The sequence below is a fragment of the Xiphophorus maculatus genome, chromosome 11, assembly GCF_002775205.1.
Source record: "Xiphophorus maculatus strain JP 163 A chromosome 11, X_maculatus-5.0-male, whole genome shotgun sequence".
Lineage (NCBI taxonomy): Eukaryota > Metazoa > Chordata > Actinopteri > Cyprinodontiformes > Poeciliidae > Xiphophorus > Xiphophorus maculatus.
In genome coordinates this window covers 14,398,517-14,420,056 of record NC_036453.1, presented here as the reverse complement: position 1 = coordinate 14,420,056, position 21,540 = coordinate 14,398,517, and the positions used below count along the sequence as shown (strand labels likewise).

The window sequence follows — 21,540 nt, the reverse complement described above, 5'->3', positions numbered from 1 at the left end:
GTTCAGACTGGTTGAAACTGGTCCAGACTGGTTGAAACTGGTTCAGACTGGTTGAAACTGGTTCAGACTGGTTGAAACTGGTTCAGACTGGTTGAAACTGGTTCAGACCGGTTGAAACACCAGCAGCCGCTGCCAGTGTCATCATGGTGAAACTTATAACAGGTAATTTATTCTTATTCTAAACTTATAAACTCCACAAACCATCAAATATATTTAAAAATAACATTAATAAAATATTTTGTAATGTATCCACATTCGTTTGTCTAGTTAGCATAAGCTAACCATGGAAGCTAAGCTAAATCAAGCTAAATTTACGATGCACATCTTTCATTCTGAGTTTTATTTTGTTCGTTACCTAAATCTGTTTTAATGCACTAAATTATAAAGGAGATTAATTTGCTGCTGCTTCCAATATGTAGCTGCTAATTTGGATTTGTGTTTTGCCCCAAATTTAATTTGTTTCTGCTAAATTATGTAACATAACATTTCGTCAGCAAACGGTTTCTTTCTGATAAATGTTCCTTGGTAGCTAACCGGATTACGTTGGTCAAATTATGCCAAACTGTGGGTAATCATACCAAATATAATGTGAGTTTACAGATTCTGGCGCTCAGGATGATAAAATAAAAAATGCGTTTGATGACTGATTAATAACAGGGCAGGAACCAGGTAGGCCCGGGTAGGACGCATTCCTGTGATTTTCCAGGTCGAGCTGTGAGAGTAGATCAGGTCCAGCAGAACCTGTAAAATCGCTGAAAAGGTGATTTAATAGGAGATCTATTCCAGATTATGAACCAGGTGAAGCTAAAACTGTTCTGGTAGAACAGATTTACAAACATGAAAGTTTTATTCATTTAAGATGTTGATATTTATTGTTCAGTTTTGGCCTCACTGCAGCTCTGACTTTGTTCTTTCAGCTAATGGTCTCTATTAGATCCTCAATACTCAAATTAATGATTAATTGATTGTTAAATTAGTTCATTATTTCAATAATCGATTCATCTGATGAATTGTTTCCAACATAACTTCTTCTGATTGTCTTTCATCAACAGTTGTCCATAACGTCCAGACTTGTGATGGTCTTTCTCCACCTGAGCAGTGGATCTCTGCAGCTCTTTCAGAGTCACCATGGACTGTAGAGGAGGTAGTAGGTGTTTTTCTCTCCACTCCAGTACCTTTGACCTTTGCCATTCAGACATTGACTCATTCTTGACAGATTTTTTTGTTTTGTTTTATCGCTACCCATGATTTCCGTTTTCTCAATCTGACCTCGTTTTGTTTTTCCAGTTGAAGAAAAAAGAAGAAAAAATAAATCTTCCCTCGAAGTGTTTCGAGTTTCTACCAGGAAACAGGAAGTGAGAAGTGAACCCAGGACTTCTGTAATTAAAGCAGCGACAAGGACGTCTTCATGAATAAAGTCTGTTTTATTGCAGGAGTGTTCTGACATGGACCGACCCAGGTCCGGCAGAACCGACCCGGGCCTGGCAGCATGGTGGCTTTGGTCTGAACCCTGAGTCAGTTTGCTATCGGTTGCGTTGCGCCGCCGTGTTGCAGTGAGTGGGTGCAGCTGCGGCGGCTGTTTGACTCTGCGGTCGGCAGGGGAAGGAGGAAGACGCTGCTGCTGCCCCCCCGCTGCACACTCACTTCCTCAAAGAGGGAGGGGAGAGACAGAAGGAAGCCATCTTGGGCACTTTGTGACATGTTCGTCCCCTCTCTGGCGCTGGTTCCTGCAGAGAAACAAACGGTGCGTTTGGGGAAGTGGAAGCTGAGGAAACCCGGCAGGTATTTGGTTTTTCTGAGTTTTGTTTTGCGTTTTGACAGGAAGGAGAGACGAGTCGCTGAAGGAGTTGGAAACTGAACGTCGGAGATCCGTGGCGTTTCGTCTGATGTTGCTCTGAGCGCCGAGTTCAGCTGGACAGACGCAGTATGAGTTCGGTTCCCCAGAGGTCGGTGGTGATGGGCTGGAGCCCCCAGCAGCTGGCTGACTACCTGAAGCGGGTGAGGAACCAGAACCAGAACCTTTCCTCTTTATCTCTGTTTCCACATCTTAAATCGCTCTGAACCCTGGGAGTCCCCAGAATCAGGTTCTGGAGGAACCAGAACGGTTCTGGTCCGTTACAGTGCAGCTGATGGTGGATGTGATGGAGAAGAGATTCCCGATGCATCCTGGGAACCGAACTGGGTCGGATAGAAGCGCTGAGATGGTTGTTTCTGGTCCAGAACGATGCAACAAACAGGAACTGCTTCCTGCTGATGCAGATGCTAATTATTTGCCGATGAGCTGAATTAGCTACTGAGCCTGGTGCTGAGCCTGAACTAGAACCAGGCTAGAACCAGGCTAGAACAGGGCTAGAACCAGACAGGAACCAGGTAGGACGCATTCTTGTGTTCCTGTGATTTTCCAGGTCGAGCTGTGAGAGTAGATCGGGTCCAGCAGTCTGCAGAACCTGTAAAACCTTTAGGGTTTTGGGTCGGTTCTTCTTCTCACAGCTGCTTCAGCGTGGACTTTGACTAGGCCATTGAAGCATGTTGATTCTTTAGTTTTTCAAGCAGCTGTAGATGAGCTGCTTTGTTGATGATCCATTCTGGACCCAGCTGTAACCGGGCCAGAACCAGTTCTGGGCCGGTGGTCCCAGATGGCCCCCTTTCGGCCCCTGTGGCCCCCTTTAGGCCCCCGGTCTGGACCGGCCCTGGCCTCTTTCTGTCGGTCTGGTAAAGTTGTGCTGAAGGACGAACTGTGTTTGTGGCAGATGAACCTCCCCGGCTGTGATAAGGTGGTTCTGAAGAACTCCATCAGCGGCTCCAGGTTTGTGGTGAGTGTTTCTGGCCGAAGAGGAGGAGGACGAGGAGTGACGAAGGCCAGGATCATCATCCTCACTGATGTTTTTGTTCCTGCAGAACCTGACGGATAACGACCTGCAGAAGTTCCCCAAGCTTCACGCTCCGTAAGTCAGAGGAAGGTTTTCATCTCCGACTGAACACAAACAGCTTCTCTACCTCCTTCACTGATGAAGACATTTAAGACATTTATCTTTATTTTGTCTCCATGGCTGCTTTTGCTTAACGTGTGTTTTTGTGTCTGCAGGATGATTTCTAAGATCAGCAATGAAATCTACAAGAATGAGAAGAAAGGCTTGTTTTCTAAAAAGTACGTCTCACACAAACAGAAACGTCTGTTAACTGCAGGGAGCTGTTTATAAAAAACAAAAATAATTTGAGTCATTCAGCCTGCCTGGAGAAATAAATCATTTCAGTCACTCTCATCCGGTTATTCTAACTAAATATTAAAATTAAATAGCTAAACATTTAGCTTGAAGATAAACATTATTTTCTTTATTCTTTGTTTTTCCATTATTTTTTTTTCTCACTTTACTTTTTAAAAAAAATTCAGTTTATCTACTGGTTTTGCCAGAGCTTTTACTTTGATAATCTACTTCAACTTGAAAACAAGTGAATTTGCACATTAGTTTAAATATTTAGATGTAAACAAGAAATGACTTTTTATTTCTTTTCTTTGTTTCGGTTTCGTGTTTTGCTCCTTTTTCATTTCTTCTTTTTTCAGTTTATATAGTCAGTTTGCAGATCCAGCTTCTACTTTCGTTATCTACTTCAGAACAAGAAGCTAAAATATTTATTCGGCTTATTAAATTGTTAGTTTCAAACTGTGACACGAGGAAATGAATGAATAACTTTGACTTTGAAAAATTAATTATGACTAAAATAACCTAAACTGTTGTCATTTTTGACTGTAACTTTTTGAACAATTTCCCATAACTAACAGCTCTAAGCTAAGTTTTGTCTGTCGCCATGACGGCAGTCCTGCTAAAACCTGGAACTGGACCTGAGACGTAAAGGAGACGACACTCATCCCAGCTGCTGAACTAATAACCCTGTTTTCCTGCTGATTTATTTAAACAGGAATGAAGGAAAAATGACTTTTAATATGAGATGAACAACACGTTTGGTTCATAACTGAACTGATTCACATCCTGTTTGTGTGTTTCTGCTTCACAGATCGACTCCTAAGTATCATGAACCAGGTGAGTTAGTTTCTGTCTCCTGAGCTGATCAGGTTTGATTGGGTTTTTGTTGACAGAACCAGAACAGGAAGTGATCGTCTCGGTTCTTTCTGTTTGGCTCCAGTTGAATTATGATCAGTTAGTATGAAACTAGTTTGTTACTCTGAGGTGACCGGTCCTGCGAGGTTCTGGTTTGTTCCTGAGGTGAAACACAACAACAGTTGGTCTCCATGGAAACGGCCTCTAAATACCGAAGGGGTGTAGCGATGCAGAAGCTAGTGTGAGACGCTGGTAACGTGTTTCTTTGTGTTTTGCAGAGATGAACGTTGATGGAGGATGGGGCGAAGACGAGTTTGTGAGTCGGACCGGATTTCACTTTAACCCTGTTTTTCTGCTGGTTTATTTAAACACGAATGAAGGTAAAATGACTTTTAATATGAGATGAACAACACGTCTGGTTCTGCTGCGATGTTATTTATCGACAGAAACACGAAAGATCCAACAGCCTGTAGGATTCACTAAAACATGTCCCGTCTGTCCAAAATAATTCACAAACTCTTGCTAAATATTAAACTAAATATTAAACTTTTTAAATATATATTTAGCCTGCTAAGTAAATTATTATCTTCAAACTGTAATTCAGTTTTCAAACTGATTGTTTAGTTTGACATTTATAAACTAAAGAATAAGATGGTGAAATTAAAACCTATTTTTTCTCTAATGACTAAATGACTCAGATTATTGCTGTTCGGTTTTGACTGTAACCCCAAAGCGATTTGGGATTCTGCTCGTTTCTCTGAGCTTCACGCTCTGACGTCTGACCTTGATCTGAATGAAGATGTTTTCCTCTCAGACGGTTTGGAGATGACCTTTGACCCTTTCCTAGGTTGATGTTTTCCCTCCTGTCTATTTTTTCTCCTTCCTGGCCTTTGATTGGGGCTTAATGAAAATGAACGACGCAGTAAAGCTTCATGTTTCATCGTCGGGCAGCATGGAAACCCGACCTCTTTATGAGATGATCTTCTGCTCTGCAGGACGACGAAGAGTTTGACGATGACTACGAGAGTCCGTACAGCGACGAAGACGACCGGGACTACGAGTCCCCGAACGACGACTTGGACGCGGGTAACGACTACGAGCCGCCGCCCTCTGAACCCGCAGAGGACCACAAGCTGTGCCCGTCCCAGCCCATTGGGGACGGGGACTACATCGGTACTCACATGGCGCAGCAGTCGCTCAACGCCGACCGCATCAGCCCCACAGCGAGGTCACCAGGTCACAGGTCATCAGAGGTTAACGGTTTCTGTTTCTGTGTGCAGACCGGAGGGACAACAACGTGGCGGCCAGAGGCCCGCCCCCCACTCTGTGTCCCCGCCCCCCCACCTCACTGTCTGCACCCCCGGCCCGCATGGTCAGTCTGAACAGCTACACTGGAAAACAGCATCAGACCGTTTAAAACTTCATTTCTACATTTATAACAGTTCTTCTGCTGATTCTCCTGCTTTAACAATCATTCGTTCATCTGTTTTGTGTTTCTATAAAATCTCGATTCAGTTCAGCTTTTCCTCTCTGAGTCGCTCCTGAACTCATTCAGTCATTCAGGACTCGCAAGCGTTTCCATCAGCCACAGAATTACACAAACTTATACAAATAAATTCGCTTAATGGAAATTTAAGAGTCACGTTTTTTGATAAAACATTGAGGTGGTTCTTTGTATTGAAATAGATTTATTTTGCAAAACTGCAGTGGAAACTGTTTATTCGCATCACGAGTCACATGATCAGCAGCCCGAGGTTTCTACTGAGGGAAACGCAGAAGAAGACGACAGGAAGTAGAAAGTCAATGTTGATGTAAACTTTTACAAACAGGTTCAAACTTCACATAAAAACTATAAAATCACAGTGGGATAAAATGATCAAAATAAAACTAAAACATCAGAACAGGAAGGTTACACCGTCAGACCTCGGCTGAAATAAGTTTTAAGAATGGATTAAACTGATCCGGGGTCAGATCTGATCTGGAAGGTAATTTATTCCAGAGCAACAACAGAGAAAAACATGTAGACGAATCTGAGGAACAGTTAATAACAACGGATTTTTTTATCTGATTAGTTTTGAGCCAAACCGTTTAAAACTTCATAAGTTATTAAAATGATCTTAAATCTATTCAATGTGAAACAGACAGGCAGATCATCACTGCAATGGTTTTAATGACTTATAGCCTCAACAAACTTATTCACCTGGGATTTCAGCTTCATTTCCTAGTTAATGGAAACTCAACAAATGCTGAATCGTGTCTTTTTTTTTTTTTTTTGGTTTATCGACATTAGAAATGAGAAAATACTTAAAGATTTGCTCACATTTGTAATGAAATTGCAGCCAATAAAACAATTTCAGGTTCGTTCTGAAACATTTTGGCTGCATTTTCTGCTCCATTTCCTGTGAAGCCTCCAAACAAATATTATAGAAAAAATAATGCAACCCAAGAATACAATTGATCATAAATTCAGAAATACAATAGAAAACAAAATCGCATGTACAAATGTTGTTTTCAGGTTGATGTGAAACTGGATGTATTTTAGGAAATGAAAGTTGAACCATCACAGATTTTTATAAAGTCCTGAAATGATGAAGAGAATGAAACCTAAATGAGGTCTAGTTAAAGTAACGTCTGCCACCTTACTGACTAATGAATCATTCTGTGATTACGCAAAACTTTTTTGTGTTTGTGTTTGTGCAGCCTGGAGAGTCCAGAAGAGACCCGTCTCCTCACGGACGACCGCCAGGTAACTGTACGTTCATAAAAACAGAAACAAACAGATTTTTAACTACAGGAAAAAACTTTAAATATTATAGGGTAAGGTAAGAACATTAGCAAAGTAAAGATGCAAAATATGAGAAAAAGTTTGTAAAAAACATTTCAGAGTTATGCTACTGGAAATAATTTAATGCTGACGTGTTGAAAGATTAAATATTTCCTTATTTATAAACTGAAAATCACTAGATGTTAAACATTCCTCATTTTAATTTATTGTTACTTTTTATGTAAGAGTTATGAAGTTACCACTTTGATTTACTAATATTACAACTTCATTCTCATAATATTTTGTCTTTTTTCTGGTCATCCTGGCCCCAGTATTTTGTCGTGTTCATGTTGTTGGTGTTCAGTTCCCTCAGGGCCTCCCAAGGTGTGTCGCGACATCAAACCCGGCCGTGAGTCACGAAACACCCAGTCCCCCGTCAGAGGTAAACCCTCAGACGTTCAGCCAACAGCTCCGGCTGCCATCGCTGAAACTTTTAGAACACAAGTGTCAAACTCCAGTCCTCAAGTCCTGCAGTTTTTAGATGTGCCACAGGTATAAAACACTGGAATGAAATGACTTAATGACCTCCTCCTTGTGTAGATCAGTTCTCCAGAGCCTTAATGACCAAATTATTCAATTCAGATGTGATCCAGCAGAGGCACATCTAAAAGTTGCAGGACAGCGGCCCTCCAGGACTGGAGTTTGACGCCCCTGGTTTAGAATAATCTGTGGACGTTTACTCTGTTCTCTCTCTTTCTCAGGCCATCAGTTCAACTCAACGGACAGAGTGAGTGTCCTTTAAATCTAATTCAGCCGCTGCACTTTTATCAACGTTGTACAACTCAGTACAATAAAGTTTATTATGAAAAAAAAGGGAGTACGACGACTCGACCCTCAGGAACCCCAAACACACACACACACACATCAAACTAAAATGTAAAGTTTAATGTTTCTAACTTCATGTTGTTTTTGTTTTTGCAGCCTGGTGCACAGTCCTGGAGGTGTGTAAACTCACGCACACACACACACACACACACACACACACACACACACACACACACACACACACACACACACGCCCACACACGCACACACACAGAGAATACTTATTTTCACAAAAACATGAAGTTGTTCATAGAAACCAGATTATAATATATAATATAAAATGTATAACTGGTTTAAATGAATTAATGAGAAGATATAAAACAGTTGTAGTTTATATTATTTATCTTTATAATATATCCAAAACACTACAATGGAAAATAAGCTAATGCACTAAGGTTAAGCTTTATGCCAGTAAATATTTTTTATAGGGTTGAAGTTAAAGTATGCAGTTATGAAATGTGGATATGACTCTACAGAGGACGTGAATTGGCCCATCGCCATCCATCTCATATCACTTCCTCTTTTACTTCCTGTTATAGTTTTATGAAATCTTTTTCATGGGCGGTTCTCTAGCATTTCCAAAAGCCTTTGAGTTTAGGTTAGCTAACATCTTGGTGCTTGTTTATTCATCTCTCTACATGTGGAGACATGAATATTATTAATCAGTTTAGCAGCAACTGATCAAAAGTAAAATAAAATTAATAATAACTCACAAAAATGTGGTAGGACATGAGAGTTAATAGATTCACTGGGTTGGTTTTATGCTAAACTAAAGTAAACTAAGCTAATGTAGAGGATGCTTCAACAAATTAGTGTGAGCTAGGCTGGGCTAAACTAATGTAAGCTAGGATAAGACAAGGTGTCTAAAGCTATGATAAAGTAGTGTAAGCTATGCTTAATTTAGCTAAGCTAAGGGAAGGTAAAGTCTGTGATACCTTGATGAACTAGGGCAAGCTAGGCTAAGTTAAGGTAAGCTAAAGTGGTAGAAGCTAGAATAGCTAAATAGCTAAACTAAATGAGTTTTAGCTAAAAGAGGCTAAGCTTATCTGGTGTAAGCTAAGCAGAAACCATTTTTCTTTTGAAGAAATGAAACAGAGTCTTGTTAGCAGTAAACCACATATAGAGCCAATAATAGCTGGTTTCGGTAAATTAAGTCTACACAACAGAAATTTATTTTTGTTCTGGTTTTTCACACTTCATTACAGCAGAAACATATTTAGATATTTGGGGATTTTTTAAAATACATTTTTCTAAGAAAACGGGAACAAACTGTGTCTTTATGGCAAAACCTGAAAGTGAGTGACACGGCAGAAAAAGTCTATAAATAAAACTGAAGACCAGCTTAAAAGATTACAGCTACGTCTGGATCACAGGCGTTAAACATGGCCGCTTACGTCCAGCAGGTCAGGTTTCACGTTAAACTGCGGCTCCTGTTGACTGTTAGAGAACTCCAGTCACGATGTTGTTGCAGCGATGCGCTCGCGATGCAGAGAGAAAACAGACGATGGAGGCAGGAGGCAGTGAACAGCAGCAGCTTCTAGTTTAGATTGCTACGTGTTGAATGTTTCCTGTTCTAGATGCCCATGTTTAGCTTTAGCTGCCCATGTTTAGCTTTAGCTGCTCATGTTTAGCTTTAGCTGCTCATCAGGAGTTTTAATGTGTCTGTCCTCACAGGACACCGGCGGACGCATCGGAACCGCCAAGATCCAAACCTCCGGTTCTTCCTCCTCCCACCTCCTCCGTCAGCAGGAGTAACTCCTCTGCCAGAGTAGCGCCCCCTAGCAGGTCCTCTGTGGTTCAGGTCGAATCGTTTGGTTCCAGAAAGTTCCCGATAATAATTTGATGTTTTTGTTTTCAGGTTCGATGGACACAGAGAGGTAAGCTGCTCCGGTTTTTATTGATTCCTGTTAGATCAAACATGATTGTTCACTGCTACCTAGAACAGATTGTGATGGAGACTGACCTTTGACCCCTTCTTCTCTCTTCAGCAGACACAAGATGGTGAGTTTCATTCTCCAGTTTGAAACCCTGAAGCTTCGCAGAGCGAATAAAAGAAGCTTCCCCCTCCTGCTTGTTTTCCCACAGTCCCTAAACACAACACGTTCCCTCTTCACAAGAATCTGCCGCCGCGCCCCGGGATCCCCGGGCCGCAGCACGCCTCCAGGTCAGCCTTCACTCCTACTCACGCGACTCATCAGAAGGTCGTAAATAACAGTTTGTTCTTCGTAACTCACCTGCTTAAATGAAGAAAGGAAATCAGAGTAAAGCACGGAGCAGTTTGCCCGGGGCCCCGGAGGCCTCGGCTGCGGCCCTGGGGGCTTTCCACTTAAAGCTGCAGTAACTTATAAAAAATTTGTTTTCACATGGATGTTAAAACTGTCACCATGTCATGACAGTTTATGAAACAGATTAAGCTCCACCTCCTCCTGACCAAAAACAACCAATCAGAGCCAGGAGGCATGGCTTAGCGCTGCCAATCATCCTGATGTAGTCACTGCTAAATGTGCTAATGGTGGAGAAGCAACTTACCATTACATGAAAACTGTTCATCTGCAATGAACAGATGGCAGATGAGCAGCATTCACAGGCTAGTTAAGCGGCGTGTACATGAGGTGATTGACAGCGTTAAGTCCCGCCTCTTTGCTCTGATTGGTTGTTTCTAGTAAATGGGAGAAGCAGAGAAGATTATTGTTTTCACGAATTATCTGAATCATATTAAACATATTAAAGTGATAGTTTCAACACATATTAAATAAAATATTTTTTTTCCTGGAGCTTTAATGTTTCTGCCTCAGACGATCTCTAACAGGATTTTTTTTTTTTTTTTGTGCAGCGTTTCCTCCTCGGCCTCTCTGCCTCACAAGCTGCAGTCTGGTAAGAGAAACCTGACAGAGTCCGAACGTTTTCTGGTTGAATCTGAATAAAACCTTCGGTTTGCTCCAGCTGATCTTACTGTGAATCAGAAACCGGCTGCTGAGTGTCTTCTGTCTGCTTTCAGCCATAGCCGAACACAGAGGCAGCATATCGGCGCCCAGCCGTCCTCCACCTCCCACCGCGGCCGCCGGCAAGGTGAGAGACATCCTCAGCTCTAAAGCCAAACCTCGAACGGCACGAGTCCAGGATAATCACAGTATTCTGTTCAGACCCTGAAGATTCAAAATTTGACACAACCAACCAGGCTGATCTGCCCTGGTTGGGCAGCAGGGGGCGCTGTTGCATTGCATTTGCAGGCCTGAGGACATTCAGCAGCTTCAGCAGTGTGTGTGTATTGGTTTGCAGGCTCTGGATCCAAACTGGTACGTTGGGAAGGTGAGCCGTGGACAGGCTGAGGGATGCCTGAAGAAAGTCCAGAGGGTGAGAATCCATCCAGCATCAGGACTCTGATTACAGGTTGAGCTGATAGCCGGTGATAATGTGTGTCTGTGTGTGTGTGCAGGACGGGGCCTACCTGGTGAGGGACAGTACCCGGCAGCAGACCAACCAGCCCTTCACCCTCATGGTCTTCTACCAGGACAAAGTCTACAACATCCAGATCCGGCAGCACAGCCAGCAGTTCCAGCTGGGAACCGGACTGAAAGCCCAGGAGGTCAGAACCACCGCCGGCCTCTGGAGTCACAGACAGGAGCCACAAGCAGCTAAAACACATTCATTAACGCCTGCCTGTTAGCCTGTGTTTAGCCTGTAGGGGGCAGCGCTCTGACGTAGTTTTTAATTTAGCCTGTAGGGGGCAGCGCTCTGACGTAGTTTTTAATTTAGCCTGTAGGGGGCAGCGCTCTGACGTAGTTTTTAATTTAGCCTGTAGGGGGCAGCGCTCTTATGTAGTTTTTAATTTAGCCTGTAGGGGGCAGCGCTCTTATGTAGTTTTTAATTTAGCCTGTAGGGGGCAGCGCTCTCAGCTCCAACTGTTCTGTTTTGTGTCTCCAGTTCTTCCCGTCAGTCAGTGACATCATCAACCATTACTCCCAGTCCCCTTTGGTCCTCATTGATGCTAAAAACCGGAGCTCCAGCCACCAGAACCAGTGTCTGCTGTCGGACCCGGCCGGTTACTATTTGGAGCAGAGCTGGTCCTGACAGACTGAACCAGACCGAAGCCGGCTCCGGTCAACCCGGTTCAGATGAATGTTCAGATGGCCTCCATCTTTGCATGTGTTGCTTTGTTTTCTTTCTTCTCTTTTCAGTTTCAACTTTTAAACCTTTAAGAATATTCTTCAGAAATATTAGAGGTTATGTTGGTTCTACTCCATTTGGACCCACAAACAAACTCTAAGACTAAAGCAGAGCTTCTATGCACCTCTTCTTCTTCTCCTTCTTCTTCTCTTTTACTGTAAATGTGTCGGTTTGCCATCAGCTGATCTCATTAAAACATCTGGAAACATCAGAAATATTCTGGAGTTTTATTTCAGTCAGGCAGTTTCCAGAACTCTGAACATCAAGTGGTCAGGTTCAAGGACTGGACTCAAAATAGGGAGAGCAAATTAGCATTAGCTTCTGCTAAATAATGTTTTGGTATAGCAAATTGGTGTTAGCATCTGCTAAATAACATGTTAGTATATTGATTTAACATTAGCTTTCAGTAAATATGCTGGTAAAGTGCTTTAGCTTTACAGGAGGAATCACTGTTGCCACTTACAAACTTTGTTACAGTATTTAGAAGCAACATTTAAGGCCCTGTATATTTTTATTTAAAAAAGCAACAAATTTAGCAACTTTTTTTAATATTTTGGATACGTTTATTGCGACTCCTGAGAGCTGCTGTGAGAAATGCTGACAATCTCTGCTCCCAGCACTCGCTATTCCAGCTCCTGATTCGCCACCAGGGGGCGTGCGTCTGACTGAGATGCTTTAAAACCTGGACAGGATATGATGTAACAAACAGGGAAACTGCAGTACCACCGTTCAATATAAAGAGGGCAACAATGAGACGTTTTAGGCCTTTTAAACAAATTTACACAGAAATATCAAAATTAGTTCAGAAACATGAAGCTAGTATCAGTTTATAGAGTTTATTTGGAAAAAAACAAATTTAGTTTGAGGTTTAGTTTCACTGTAAAAACATTCAGTTTATTAGCTTCCTTTGCTGGTTGGAGGATTTACATCTGGAGACAGTTGAAGGTGTTCAGTTACCTGTTCCCATGGTAACACTCCCTTCACCCCCCTAACCCTCACACCAAGTGGTCGGTTGCTGATGTTTTGACTGTTCCCTCCGCAGATTACTGCCGCTCGCCTCCAACCGCCAGCAGCCTGAGCGGATCAGGACGTGATGAGATAACAAATCCGTTAGCTGCAGCCTGACTGATGGAGATGAATTAACGATCTGAGTGTGTGAGGGGTAATCTGTAAATCCACTCAGCGCTCGCTGCTGACAGACTGGCAGTTCATTTATCAGCTGGGAACTGCGTGTGTTTTAACTAGAAATGTCTGAACAGAAATCCAGCAGCTCAACATCTGGAGTTCCTCAGGGTTTCACCCTGGATGTTTGACCAGCTTTACACACCAGATAAACAAAAGAAGAAGAAGACAAGATAAGAGGATCAGAAACAAAACAGAATATTGCTCCAACTTTTAAAGATTCAGTTAATTTGTTACATTTAGTTTATCAAACAAATCTATTTACTAGACTGGTTTTCTGTTTGCAGTGCTGTGAGCTCAGTGGGTTGTGCGGAGTAGCTCTGAGCGGTCAGTATGTCCCAGAGTGACCTCAGTCTGGAGGAATCATTCGGCTGACCTTTGACCTCATTAATAATTTGAACTGAGCCGCCATGTTTTTAAAGATGGTGCCCAGAAACCAGTAAAGCCTGATATGATCCTAGTTTCAGCTGCAAACAGAAAACCTGCTGAGTCAGCGTTTGGTTCTGGTTCTGGTTCTAATCCGATCAAGGAGGTTCTGTCTGATGGCTGCAGATTAAAACGTCTTCAGGAAGTCTCCGGGTCCGATCCGGTTTCAACTTTTATTCCTCGAAACGTCAACAACTGGAAACCTGGGAATGAAAACACCTGGTGGAGAGAACCGATTCAACCGTAATGAACTGATAAATGAAACTGATTGATAAATAAAGTGATAATCACTTTGGAAGTAACTGGTCCAAACACGTCCCGGTTCTGATCCGTCTGCTGGTTCTGTTTACTTCAGAGAAACTTGGCTCTGATTTCAGGGATTAAATGTTTTTCACAGCTTCTCAGGAAGTGAGTAAAACTATGTAGAACCTGAACCGGATCAGAACCTGGACTGGATCAGAAACTGAACTGGATCAGAATCAGGACTGGCTCAGAACCAGGACCGGTTCTGGTGGAAGAATCTCCCCCTGGCTGACTCAGGTCCTAACGTATCACCCTGTTGCCCCGGGGCAAATATTCTGCCTGTTCTTATTCAAATCAAGCCAACAGCCAATCAGTGGGCAGTGGGCGGGGCTTGGGGCTATAAGAAGCCCAGGTGAGCAGCAGGTGTTCAGACAGCATGGACCAGGCTCTGGTTCTGGACGGGTCCACCTGCAGCCTTTACCCCAGCTCCGCTCCATCTTCCTGGCCGGTTCCGGACCCGGTCCCCGGCACCGCTCCGCTCTGGTCCTGGTTCTGCTCCTGGGATCCACTGGGCCCGGTGCGGCCCCCATACTCGTACTCAGCCCTTATTGCCATGGCGATCCAGAGCTCGCCCAATCAGAGGCTGACGCTGAGCCAGATCTACAGCTTCGTGTCGACCCATTTCCCGTTCTACGACCGCAACCGGGCCGGCTGGCAGAACTCCATCCGCCACAACCTGTCGCTCAACGACTGCTTCAGGAAGGTCGCCCGCGGCGATGACGACCCAGGTCTGCACCTGCCTTCATCACTTCCTGTAAGCCGTTACGTCACTTCCTGTAACCTTCCTCTTCCTCCCCAGGTAAGGGCAGCTACTGGACTCTGGACCCGGACTGCGGGAAGAGGTTCGACAACGGCAGCTTCCGCCGCAGGAGGAAGAGGAAGTCTGACAGGGATCCATCATCATCATCATCAGAGCCCAGCTCCAAATGTCCCAGCATGCACTGCAGCAGCTCTGCTCTTCCTCACTCTGACTCCTCCTCTTCATCGCTGAACTTCCTGGTTCCAGACTCCACTCCTCCTCCTCTTCCTCTTCCTCCTCCTCTTCCCGTCTTCCCCCCAGCCCAGTGGACTCCCCCCCCACTCTCCTGCCTGGCCGACCATCAGGCCTGCATGGAGCCCGGTTCCGGTTCTGATCCGGGTTTCTCCGAGTTCTTCAGCGATGCTCTGCTGCTCGACTTTCTGCTCCTTCAGTGAAAAGACTCCACTTTTATATTTATCTGATTAAATCTGAAATAAGGTGATGAAGTTTGAAAATAAAATCACCTTTAGGAATTTAAAAAAAAGGGAAGAAAAAAAAGTGCTCATTTTTATTGTTTTTTAAAAAAAAAAATCAGATATTAATTAATGTATCCATTAAAAACAAGTCTACAGTCTGACTTTAATTGTTTTATGTGTGTTTTAAACGCCATAAACTGTATTAGTGTAAATATATTGGTTTTCCTAAAACCTGTTGCTTCTGTTTCTGTCTGTGGTTCTGGTGTCACTCATTCTGCTTAAAGTGTCCATTTTAGAGCTGATTTACTTCGTTTAGATTTATAAATACAGTTTCTGACACAATAAACACATCTGAAAATGATTGATTGAGTTATTTAGCCTGTTGAAGTCATAATTTCAACATGTTCATTCATTTATAAATCTTACAGTTTCAAAGTAAATATTTTATTGGCAAGCAACATATTTCACTTCAAACGGAATATTAGTTTGTAAACTAAATATATAGTTTTCAAGCTGAATACTTACAAAATAAAAATATTCAGAGCTAACCATCTAGCTAGCACGGAGCTAGCTAGCACGGAGCTTACTGGCTTAGTTCTAAAGATTTGACCTAAATATTTGCTTTACAAACTAAACGTTTATTTCGCAAACTAAATGCGTAGTGTACTAACTAAATATTTAGATTGAAGCTACATATTTAGTTTATAAACGAAATATATAGTTAGGAAGCTACATATTTAGCTCGGAGCTAGCTAGCTAACTAGCTTCCTTACATCGGCCTATTTAGCTGGTATTTACAGCAGCACCCCATAGTATAGATATATTAGATTATAATAATAGTCCCAATGAATCTTTTTTGTCAGATTAAATGTATCCTTTGAAAACAATAACCTTTAAGCAGATATTAAACACACTTTTCATTAAGTCTACACTTCAGTATTAAAACTTTTGTTTGTTTTAATCTTTTATTAGTCTTATGTGATGTTCTAATTTAATTGTCAAGTTTTCATCATAATTATGAGAAATAAAGGCTTTCAAACATCCATTTGTATGTAATCTATATAATACTTACTAAGTGATGAAGTTCCTGAAATAAATGGGCTTGTCAATAATATTCCAATGTACTGAATGAGTTTGTATCCAGGTGATGAGCTGTACCTGAATGCACCATAAAGGTCCAGTTCATGTTCTGGTTGATGACTACAGTTCTGACCCGGATCACCGTCAAAAACACAAACATGATCTTTTTTGGTTCCGTAGCGTTCCTGTAGATCAAGGAGGATTTGACTTTCATCAGCCTTGTTTCTTTGATTTTATCTAAAAATCACACAAACTTCCAGCCACTATTCCCCCAGAAACCGATCCGGACCGGTCCGGTTCAGCAGCTTCAGCTTTTAAAAGAAAGTTCTTCTCAGTGGAACCACAGAACTTCAAGTCATCAATAAATCTGTTAATATCTGAACTTTTAAAATGGAAACTCATGTGTGTGTGTGTGGGGGGGTGTGCGCGCTCGTGTGTGTGTGGGAGATAACATCACGTAAGTGTTGCGTCTGTTGACACTTAACACGTCGTCACACTCAGCAGCTATCAGCGGCATCAGGATCACAGACTCCAGAGTGTGCTGCTCGTTTACCCCCAGCTGCTGCGGAGAGACCCCTGGCCATGGTGAGGCCCCTGGCCATGGTGAGGCCCCTGGCCATGGTGAGACCCCTGGCCATGGTGAGGCCCCTGGCCATGGTGAGGCCCCTGGCCATGGAGGCCCCTGGCCATGGTGAGGCCCCCAGCCGCAGCCACAACTTACAGGCCGCACAGCATTTACATGTGATGGTGGGAGGTGAACAAGGAGATCAACACACTGTTGCTGGCTGAGTTAAAAATATTTATTCAACACTATCTTTAGTTTCATGTTAATTATGTAACAGAGGAATTAATGTTATTCTTTATTCTATTTTTATATGTTTTATTTTCTAATCTTTGTATGAATATTGCTTTGATTTATTGATGTTATTTTAAAAGCTGTTTTGAAAACCCTTCTGTTGTCTTTAGCTTGTGACCCAGAATGAATGGAGGCCATTTTGTTTGTCAAGTTGTATTTCATCTTTTCTGTTGGTTTTATTTTGCTCTTTTTATATGATGTTGGTTCAGTTTTGTTGTCTTTAAAGGGCTTATGAATAAAATTGGCTTAATTACCTTTCACTTTGCTACTGTTGCACCTTTTCTATTCTAAAAGTATTCACACTGCAAGAACACAAAATCTTGCCAATCTTTCCAATCTTAGTCCAGATTCTAATGCAAATGTCTCAGTACACTTAAAATAAGGCGAAACTTAAAATTAACTTTAGCTGAAAAACAAATGAAACTAATTTAAAGTATATTTTCAGCAAGTCAGATGAGTGTTCACTGTAAAAACTGCAGTCCTTCCAAAAAGTTTTTTTTGTATAGTGTTCGGTTCTGATTATTATTATTATTATTTATTTCAGTTTTTCCTCCTGACTCAGAGATAACGAACTGAGGTGATGAAGAGTCAGACAGACGAAGGCTGAGATGTTTGGTTCATCCTGGAGGCTCCGTCAGGGTGGGGTGTGTGTGTGTAGGTGTGTGTGTGTGTGTGACGTTATGCAAATGTTAGGCAGTAATTTTGTTTACTGGCAGTTAGATGGTTGAACCCCCCAGACACACACACACCCACCAGCAGCAGCAGAGTGTGTGTGTTGAAGCAGAACACACACATCACACAGACAGGACGATAAAAATTTAAACTGCCAGAAAAAGTTGATTTTCCAGCACTAAATGTAAAAAAGATTAAAATTTAATCACAAAGAGCCAATAAAACTACTAGAGCTAATAAATAAAGTCACACAGTGAAGATTTAAAGCAACAATCAGGTTATTTATCTTAGCTGAATATTTAAATTTATAGATGAATCATTCAGTGAAACATGACTGGATGAATGAATTCATATTTTTCTTCTCTCAGGCAAAACAACCCAAATTATTTCTGTTGTTGCAACTAAAGAACCCAGAAACACCTGCAGAACCAAATAATCCTTCCAGAACTTCTAATACCTTTAATGGACCCATAAACACATCCACCTGAAACCGCATCAGAACCCAACAGAACCAGCAGGACAAAATGATTGGACCAAACTTAAGAACCTTCAGAACCTCTCCAGACCCGGTCCAGACATGGGAAGATGGATTTAATCTGAGCAGCTCTTTCTGGGTCAGCAGAAACTTCTAGGTTCTAGAACCTTTGGGGTCCATTTGAAACTCTTTAACGAACGACACAAAGCTGGAAAATAAAAACGAACCCAATGGAACCACGAGACGATCTGGCAGAACTTTGAGGTTCTTAATGAAACGTCAGAACCACTGGCCCGGTTTAACGGAACCGACCCTGTTGACAGCTACCTGTTGACAGAAGGATCTCTCTCTCCTCTGGCTCGGCAGTGGAAAGTTCCCGTTGCCCCGGGCAACGAGTGGAGAGGGGGTGGGGGGTTGAATTCGGGTCGGTTCGGGACCAGCCCGGGCAGGTCTGCAGCAGTTCATGAGCCGTCGGGAACCGGTCGGCCCAAACGGACCCAGTAGTCCCGGGGTTAAAGGTCAGGCCAGCAGGTGTGGGAGATAAAAGAGAGAACTGAAGAGGTTCAGGACGGGTTTAGGGTTATAGTGAGAGCTCAGAACCGGTTCTGGACTCACAGAACCAGGACTCTTCAGAACATCTGAGAACAAAGTTCACGGTTCGAGGAATGGACAGCAGCAGAACCGGTCCAGTTAACAGAACCGATCTGGAGGTCAGGTTAATTATAAATAAATAATAAATAAAAAACTATTTAAAGTTTATACTTAAAATAAACTTACAGAAAAAGATTTTAAAAAACTCAGATGAGTATAAGTAAATATTTATAATAAATTAATGAAAATAAATCGGACTTGTTCTTCCGCAATCAATCTCGGCTTAAACAGAGATCTGCTGCCACCACGTGGCCAAACTGAAGTAATGCAGGTGATTTTTAAAAATCTTTATTTAATTAAAATAAATAAATTAAAGATACAAAAACAGTTTTTAAAGTCGCACATCACAACTAAAAAAAGTTCCATTTAATAAGACAAACCGAGCAGAAAAATTTAGTTTTAAGAAATAAAAAAAGCCCATTATAAGAAAACTGATTTTCAAATGTTAAATGAAATTGATATTGGTGGAATGATTGGGCTTTTTATGTTGTTGCAACAATTTAGCTCTTTCTTAAACTAACTCACTTAAAAATGTTGAGGTTAACCACAACTTATGAATTAAGCTATTATAGTTTTATTCCTTTTCTGTTGAGAAAACCAAAATGTATTATATAAAGTGGAAGAAATGTTTTAAACAAAACTGTTTGGAAAATTCTAAAAACATTTAATGAGGTTATAGTGAGAAACAACAAAAAAACACCTTAGTTTTTTTACATTTGTGTTACAAAACACACAGGAAGTGATATTTATATTGAACTAATTATTTTACTTTTTGTGGCAATGAAAAAGAAAAATATTCTGTTCATTTTTAAAATACTTTCCTCCCAGGGTTCACAAAAAGTAGGGGGGTTGAAGACTTTTGCACAAGAGAAACCGGAGAAATCAAGTTCCTGCAGCATTTATCCTTTAAACACTATGAATAATCTTTATCCAAACAAATAACTCCAGAAACTCCAGTTTTAACATTTTTAATATAAAAAAACTAGAAACATGGCTTCCAGTGTCCAGCAGGGGGCAGCGTCCTTCAGTCCATCATTAGCTTAGCTTAGCACAAACACTGGAAACGGGTGAAAACTGCTAGCGCAGCAGAGACACATGAGATTCTGGGAGAAATCAGGGCGTACTGCGCCTTTAAATGTAAGGCAGGCGCTGCGTCCTGATTGGCTGAGTTCAGATGAGCTGCGTCCTGATTGGCTCAGAGCGGTTTGGGCAGGTGAGACACCTCATCCAGACACTCATCGTAGGCGTCCTGGTAGTCCGCGTGAGGTTTGATCAGGATGACGCAGGTCGGCCGCTTGGAGCCGGCGGAAGAGCCCAGATCCTGCACAGGCATTTCAAAGTAAGAGGAAGATAATTAGACTCTAAAAAAAGAAAAAGTCAATTAAAAGCAGCAGATTTCAAAGTAAGAGTCGTAACAGACCAGCTTTTCACAATAAAATACATCAGGAGTCTTCAAAATGCTTCAATAAAATTTGTGCTTTTCAAAATAAGCCCCTTTGAAACTTTTCACAATAAAAGACAGAAATAAACAAGCATTTCACAATAAAAGTCTGCAGATAGGGAAAAAAACCATTCAGGTTGTGGACCGGGTTCTTTCCCCAGCGGTCAGACGAGACCGGACCGGGTCTTTAAAGCAGCCGAACCGGACCGGATGTTTGATCCCACTCACCACTTTAGACGGGATGTAGGCGTAGGGCAGGTTGCGGTCCTCGCACATGACCGGAAGGTGGCTGTAGACGTCGATGGGCAGCGTGTCTCCGGCCAGAACCACGATGCTGCAGGTAGAGCAGCAGCGTTAGCACACCTGAGCCCCAGTGCATGATGGGTAGCTATACCTGTTCACATGTTTAAAAGCCCTCAGAGCTTCAGATGTTCTCCATTAATATTTGGTATCAGAACCAGTCGTTATTAACGTTTTCCGTGTTTAGCATGTGAATACTTTCCCCGAAGTATTAGCACCCTGCAGCTGCCAGCCTACATGACCTCTGACCCCTGGGACTCACCCTTTCTCTCCTTTGTTGATGAACTTCTGGACCTCCTTGACTCCCCGCCGGATGTTCTTCCCCTTCGCGGCTACAGAAGAAACACAAACAGCAGCTGGAACTTCCGGTACCAGATAACCGGGACGCGGAAACGTGCAGAACCTTCCCGGGCTTCCTACCTTTCTTCACGCACTTGTAGAGCTTCTTGCTGAGCTTCCTGGAGGCCAGCGGCTGGGCGATGGGGTTGAGGTGAGCGACCAGCTCGGCGTAGCTCCGCTCTGGTCCCCCCGCTTCCGCCGCCGCGGCTTCCTCTCCGTCCGAAACCTTCTCCTTCTTCACTTTAGTCATTTCTGATCGATAATCGATGATCTGCTGCCTGGTTTAGGATCCCAGTCAATCACAACATCCAGCCGAACCACTCCAGCAGGCAGACACACGAGGTTCAGCTTCTTCTTCTGCTCTGAAAGGAAAACAGCACGACTACAGCGCCACCAGCGACAAGACACTGAACTGCACTCATTATATTATTATTTTATATTATAATTAATCTTTCCACATTAGATCGGAGCAGAATATCATTTTAATAAAACTATGTTATTAAAATTACTTTGAATTACAGTTAAAGTTGATAATCTGACTCTGTTTGTGATGTTTTTAGCGTGTTTAAATTAGTTTATAGGTATATTTCTTTGTATTTCCTGAAAAGCTGTTGACATTGATATATTATATTCAATTCTGTTATAATATATTGACGGTTGAATGCAGGTTTAAAAAATAAAAAATAAAGTAAAACAAAATTTTTATTGAGCATTTGTCAAAAATAT

The 21,540-nt window shown here is 42.2% G+C and overlaps 3 protein-coding genes across 5 annotated transcripts; 2 read left to right on the top strand and 1 right to left on the bottom strand.

Annotated features, from left to right (window-relative positions):
- The first annotated feature begins 1,395 nt into the window (after nucleotides 1-1,395).
- Nucleotides 1,396-12,089, top strand: lcp2 (lymphocyte cytosolic protein 2). Of its 3 annotated transcripts, none has more exons than XM_023342905.1 (22): nucleotides 1,396-1,744; nucleotides 1,822-1,998; nucleotides 2,751-2,813; nucleotides 2,899-2,945; nucleotides 3,086-3,148; nucleotides 4,015-4,040; nucleotides 4,337-4,374; nucleotides 5,054-5,144; nucleotides 5,339-5,430; nucleotides 6,759-6,810; nucleotides 7,187-7,264; nucleotides 7,584-7,609; nucleotides 7,804-7,823; nucleotides 9,382-9,492; nucleotides 9,566-9,584; nucleotides 9,696-9,708; nucleotides 9,793-9,871; nucleotides 10,541-10,581; nucleotides 10,706-10,776; nucleotides 10,987-11,061; nucleotides 11,144-11,293; nucleotides 11,632-12,089. In XM_023342905.1, the coding sequence occupies exons 2-22, from the start codon at nucleotides 1,927-1,929 to the stop codon at nucleotides 11,776-11,778; spliced, it is 1,374 nt and encodes a 457-aa protein (XP_023198673.1). In that variant the 5' UTR covers nucleotides 1,396-1,744; nucleotides 1,822-1,926; the 3' UTR covers nucleotides 11,779-12,089. The 3 variants fall into 3 exon arrangements, with proteins under 3 accessions (XP_023198673.1, XP_023198672.1, XP_023198671.1); XM_023342904.1 differs by having other exon boundaries at nucleotides 1,397-1,744; nucleotides 5,054-5,231; nucleotides 6,759-6,804; XM_023342903.1 differs by having other exon boundaries at nucleotides 1,397-1,744; nucleotides 5,054-5,231.
- A 2,072-nt stretch (nucleotides 12,090-14,161) lies between these two features.
- Nucleotides 14,162-14,979, top strand: LOC111610093 (forkhead box protein I3-like). The gene is made up of 2 exons (XM_023342524.1): nucleotides 14,162-14,513; nucleotides 14,585-14,979. The coding sequence occupies exons 1-2, from the start codon at nucleotides 14,162-14,164 to the stop codon at nucleotides 14,977-14,979; spliced, it is 747 nt and encodes a 248-aa protein (XP_023198292.1).
- Nucleotides 14,980-19,466: 4,487 nt separating this feature from the next.
- Nucleotides 19,467-21,185, bottom strand: nhp2 (NHP2 ribonucleoprotein). Its single transcript, XM_005811573.3, has 4 exons — nucleotides 20,896-21,185; nucleotides 20,738-20,807; nucleotides 20,404-20,509; nucleotides 19,467-20,055 (listed from the first exon to the last, which is right to left on the bottom strand). The coding sequence occupies exons 1-4, from the start codon at nucleotides 21,062-21,064 to the stop codon at nucleotides 19,930-19,932; spliced, it is 471 nt and encodes a 156-aa protein (XP_005811630.1). The 5' UTR covers nucleotides 21,065-21,185; the 3' UTR covers nucleotides 19,467-19,929.
- Nucleotides 21,186-21,540: the final 355 nt, after the last annotated feature.

Coding starts and splice junctions, on each gene's coding strand:
- LOC111610093 (XM_023342524.1), top strand. CDS start 14,162: ATGGACCAGGCTCTGGTTCTGGACGGGTCCACCTGCAGCCTTTACCCC. Junction 14,514..14,584: donor CCGCGGCGATGACGACCCAG/GTCTGCACCTGC, acceptor CTTCCTCCCCAG/GTAAGGGCAGCTACTGGACT.
- lcp2 (XM_023342903.1), top strand. CDS start 1,927: ATGAGTTCGGTTCCCCAGAGGTCGGTGGTGATGGGCTGGAGCCCCCAG. Junction 7,265..7,583: donor CACCCAGTCCCCCGTCAGAG/GTAAACCCTCAG, acceptor TCTCTTTCTCAG/GCCATCAGTTCAACTCAACG. Junction 7,610..7,803: donor AGTTCAACTCAACGGACAGA/GTGAGTGTCCTT, acceptor TTGTTTTTGCAG/CCTGGTGCACAGTCCTGGAG.
- nhp2 (XM_005811573.3), bottom strand. CDS start 21,064: ATGACTAAAGTGAAGAAGGAGAAGGTTTCGGACGGAGAGGAAGCCGCG. Junction 20,510..20,737: donor ATCAACAAAGGAGAGAAAGG/GTGAGTCCCAGG, acceptor CTCTACCTGCAG/CATCGTGGTTCTGGCCGGAG. Junction 20,056..20,403: donor CCTACATCCCGTCTAAAGTG/GTGAGTGGGATC, acceptor ATGCCTGTGCAG/GATCTGGGCTCTTCCGCCGG.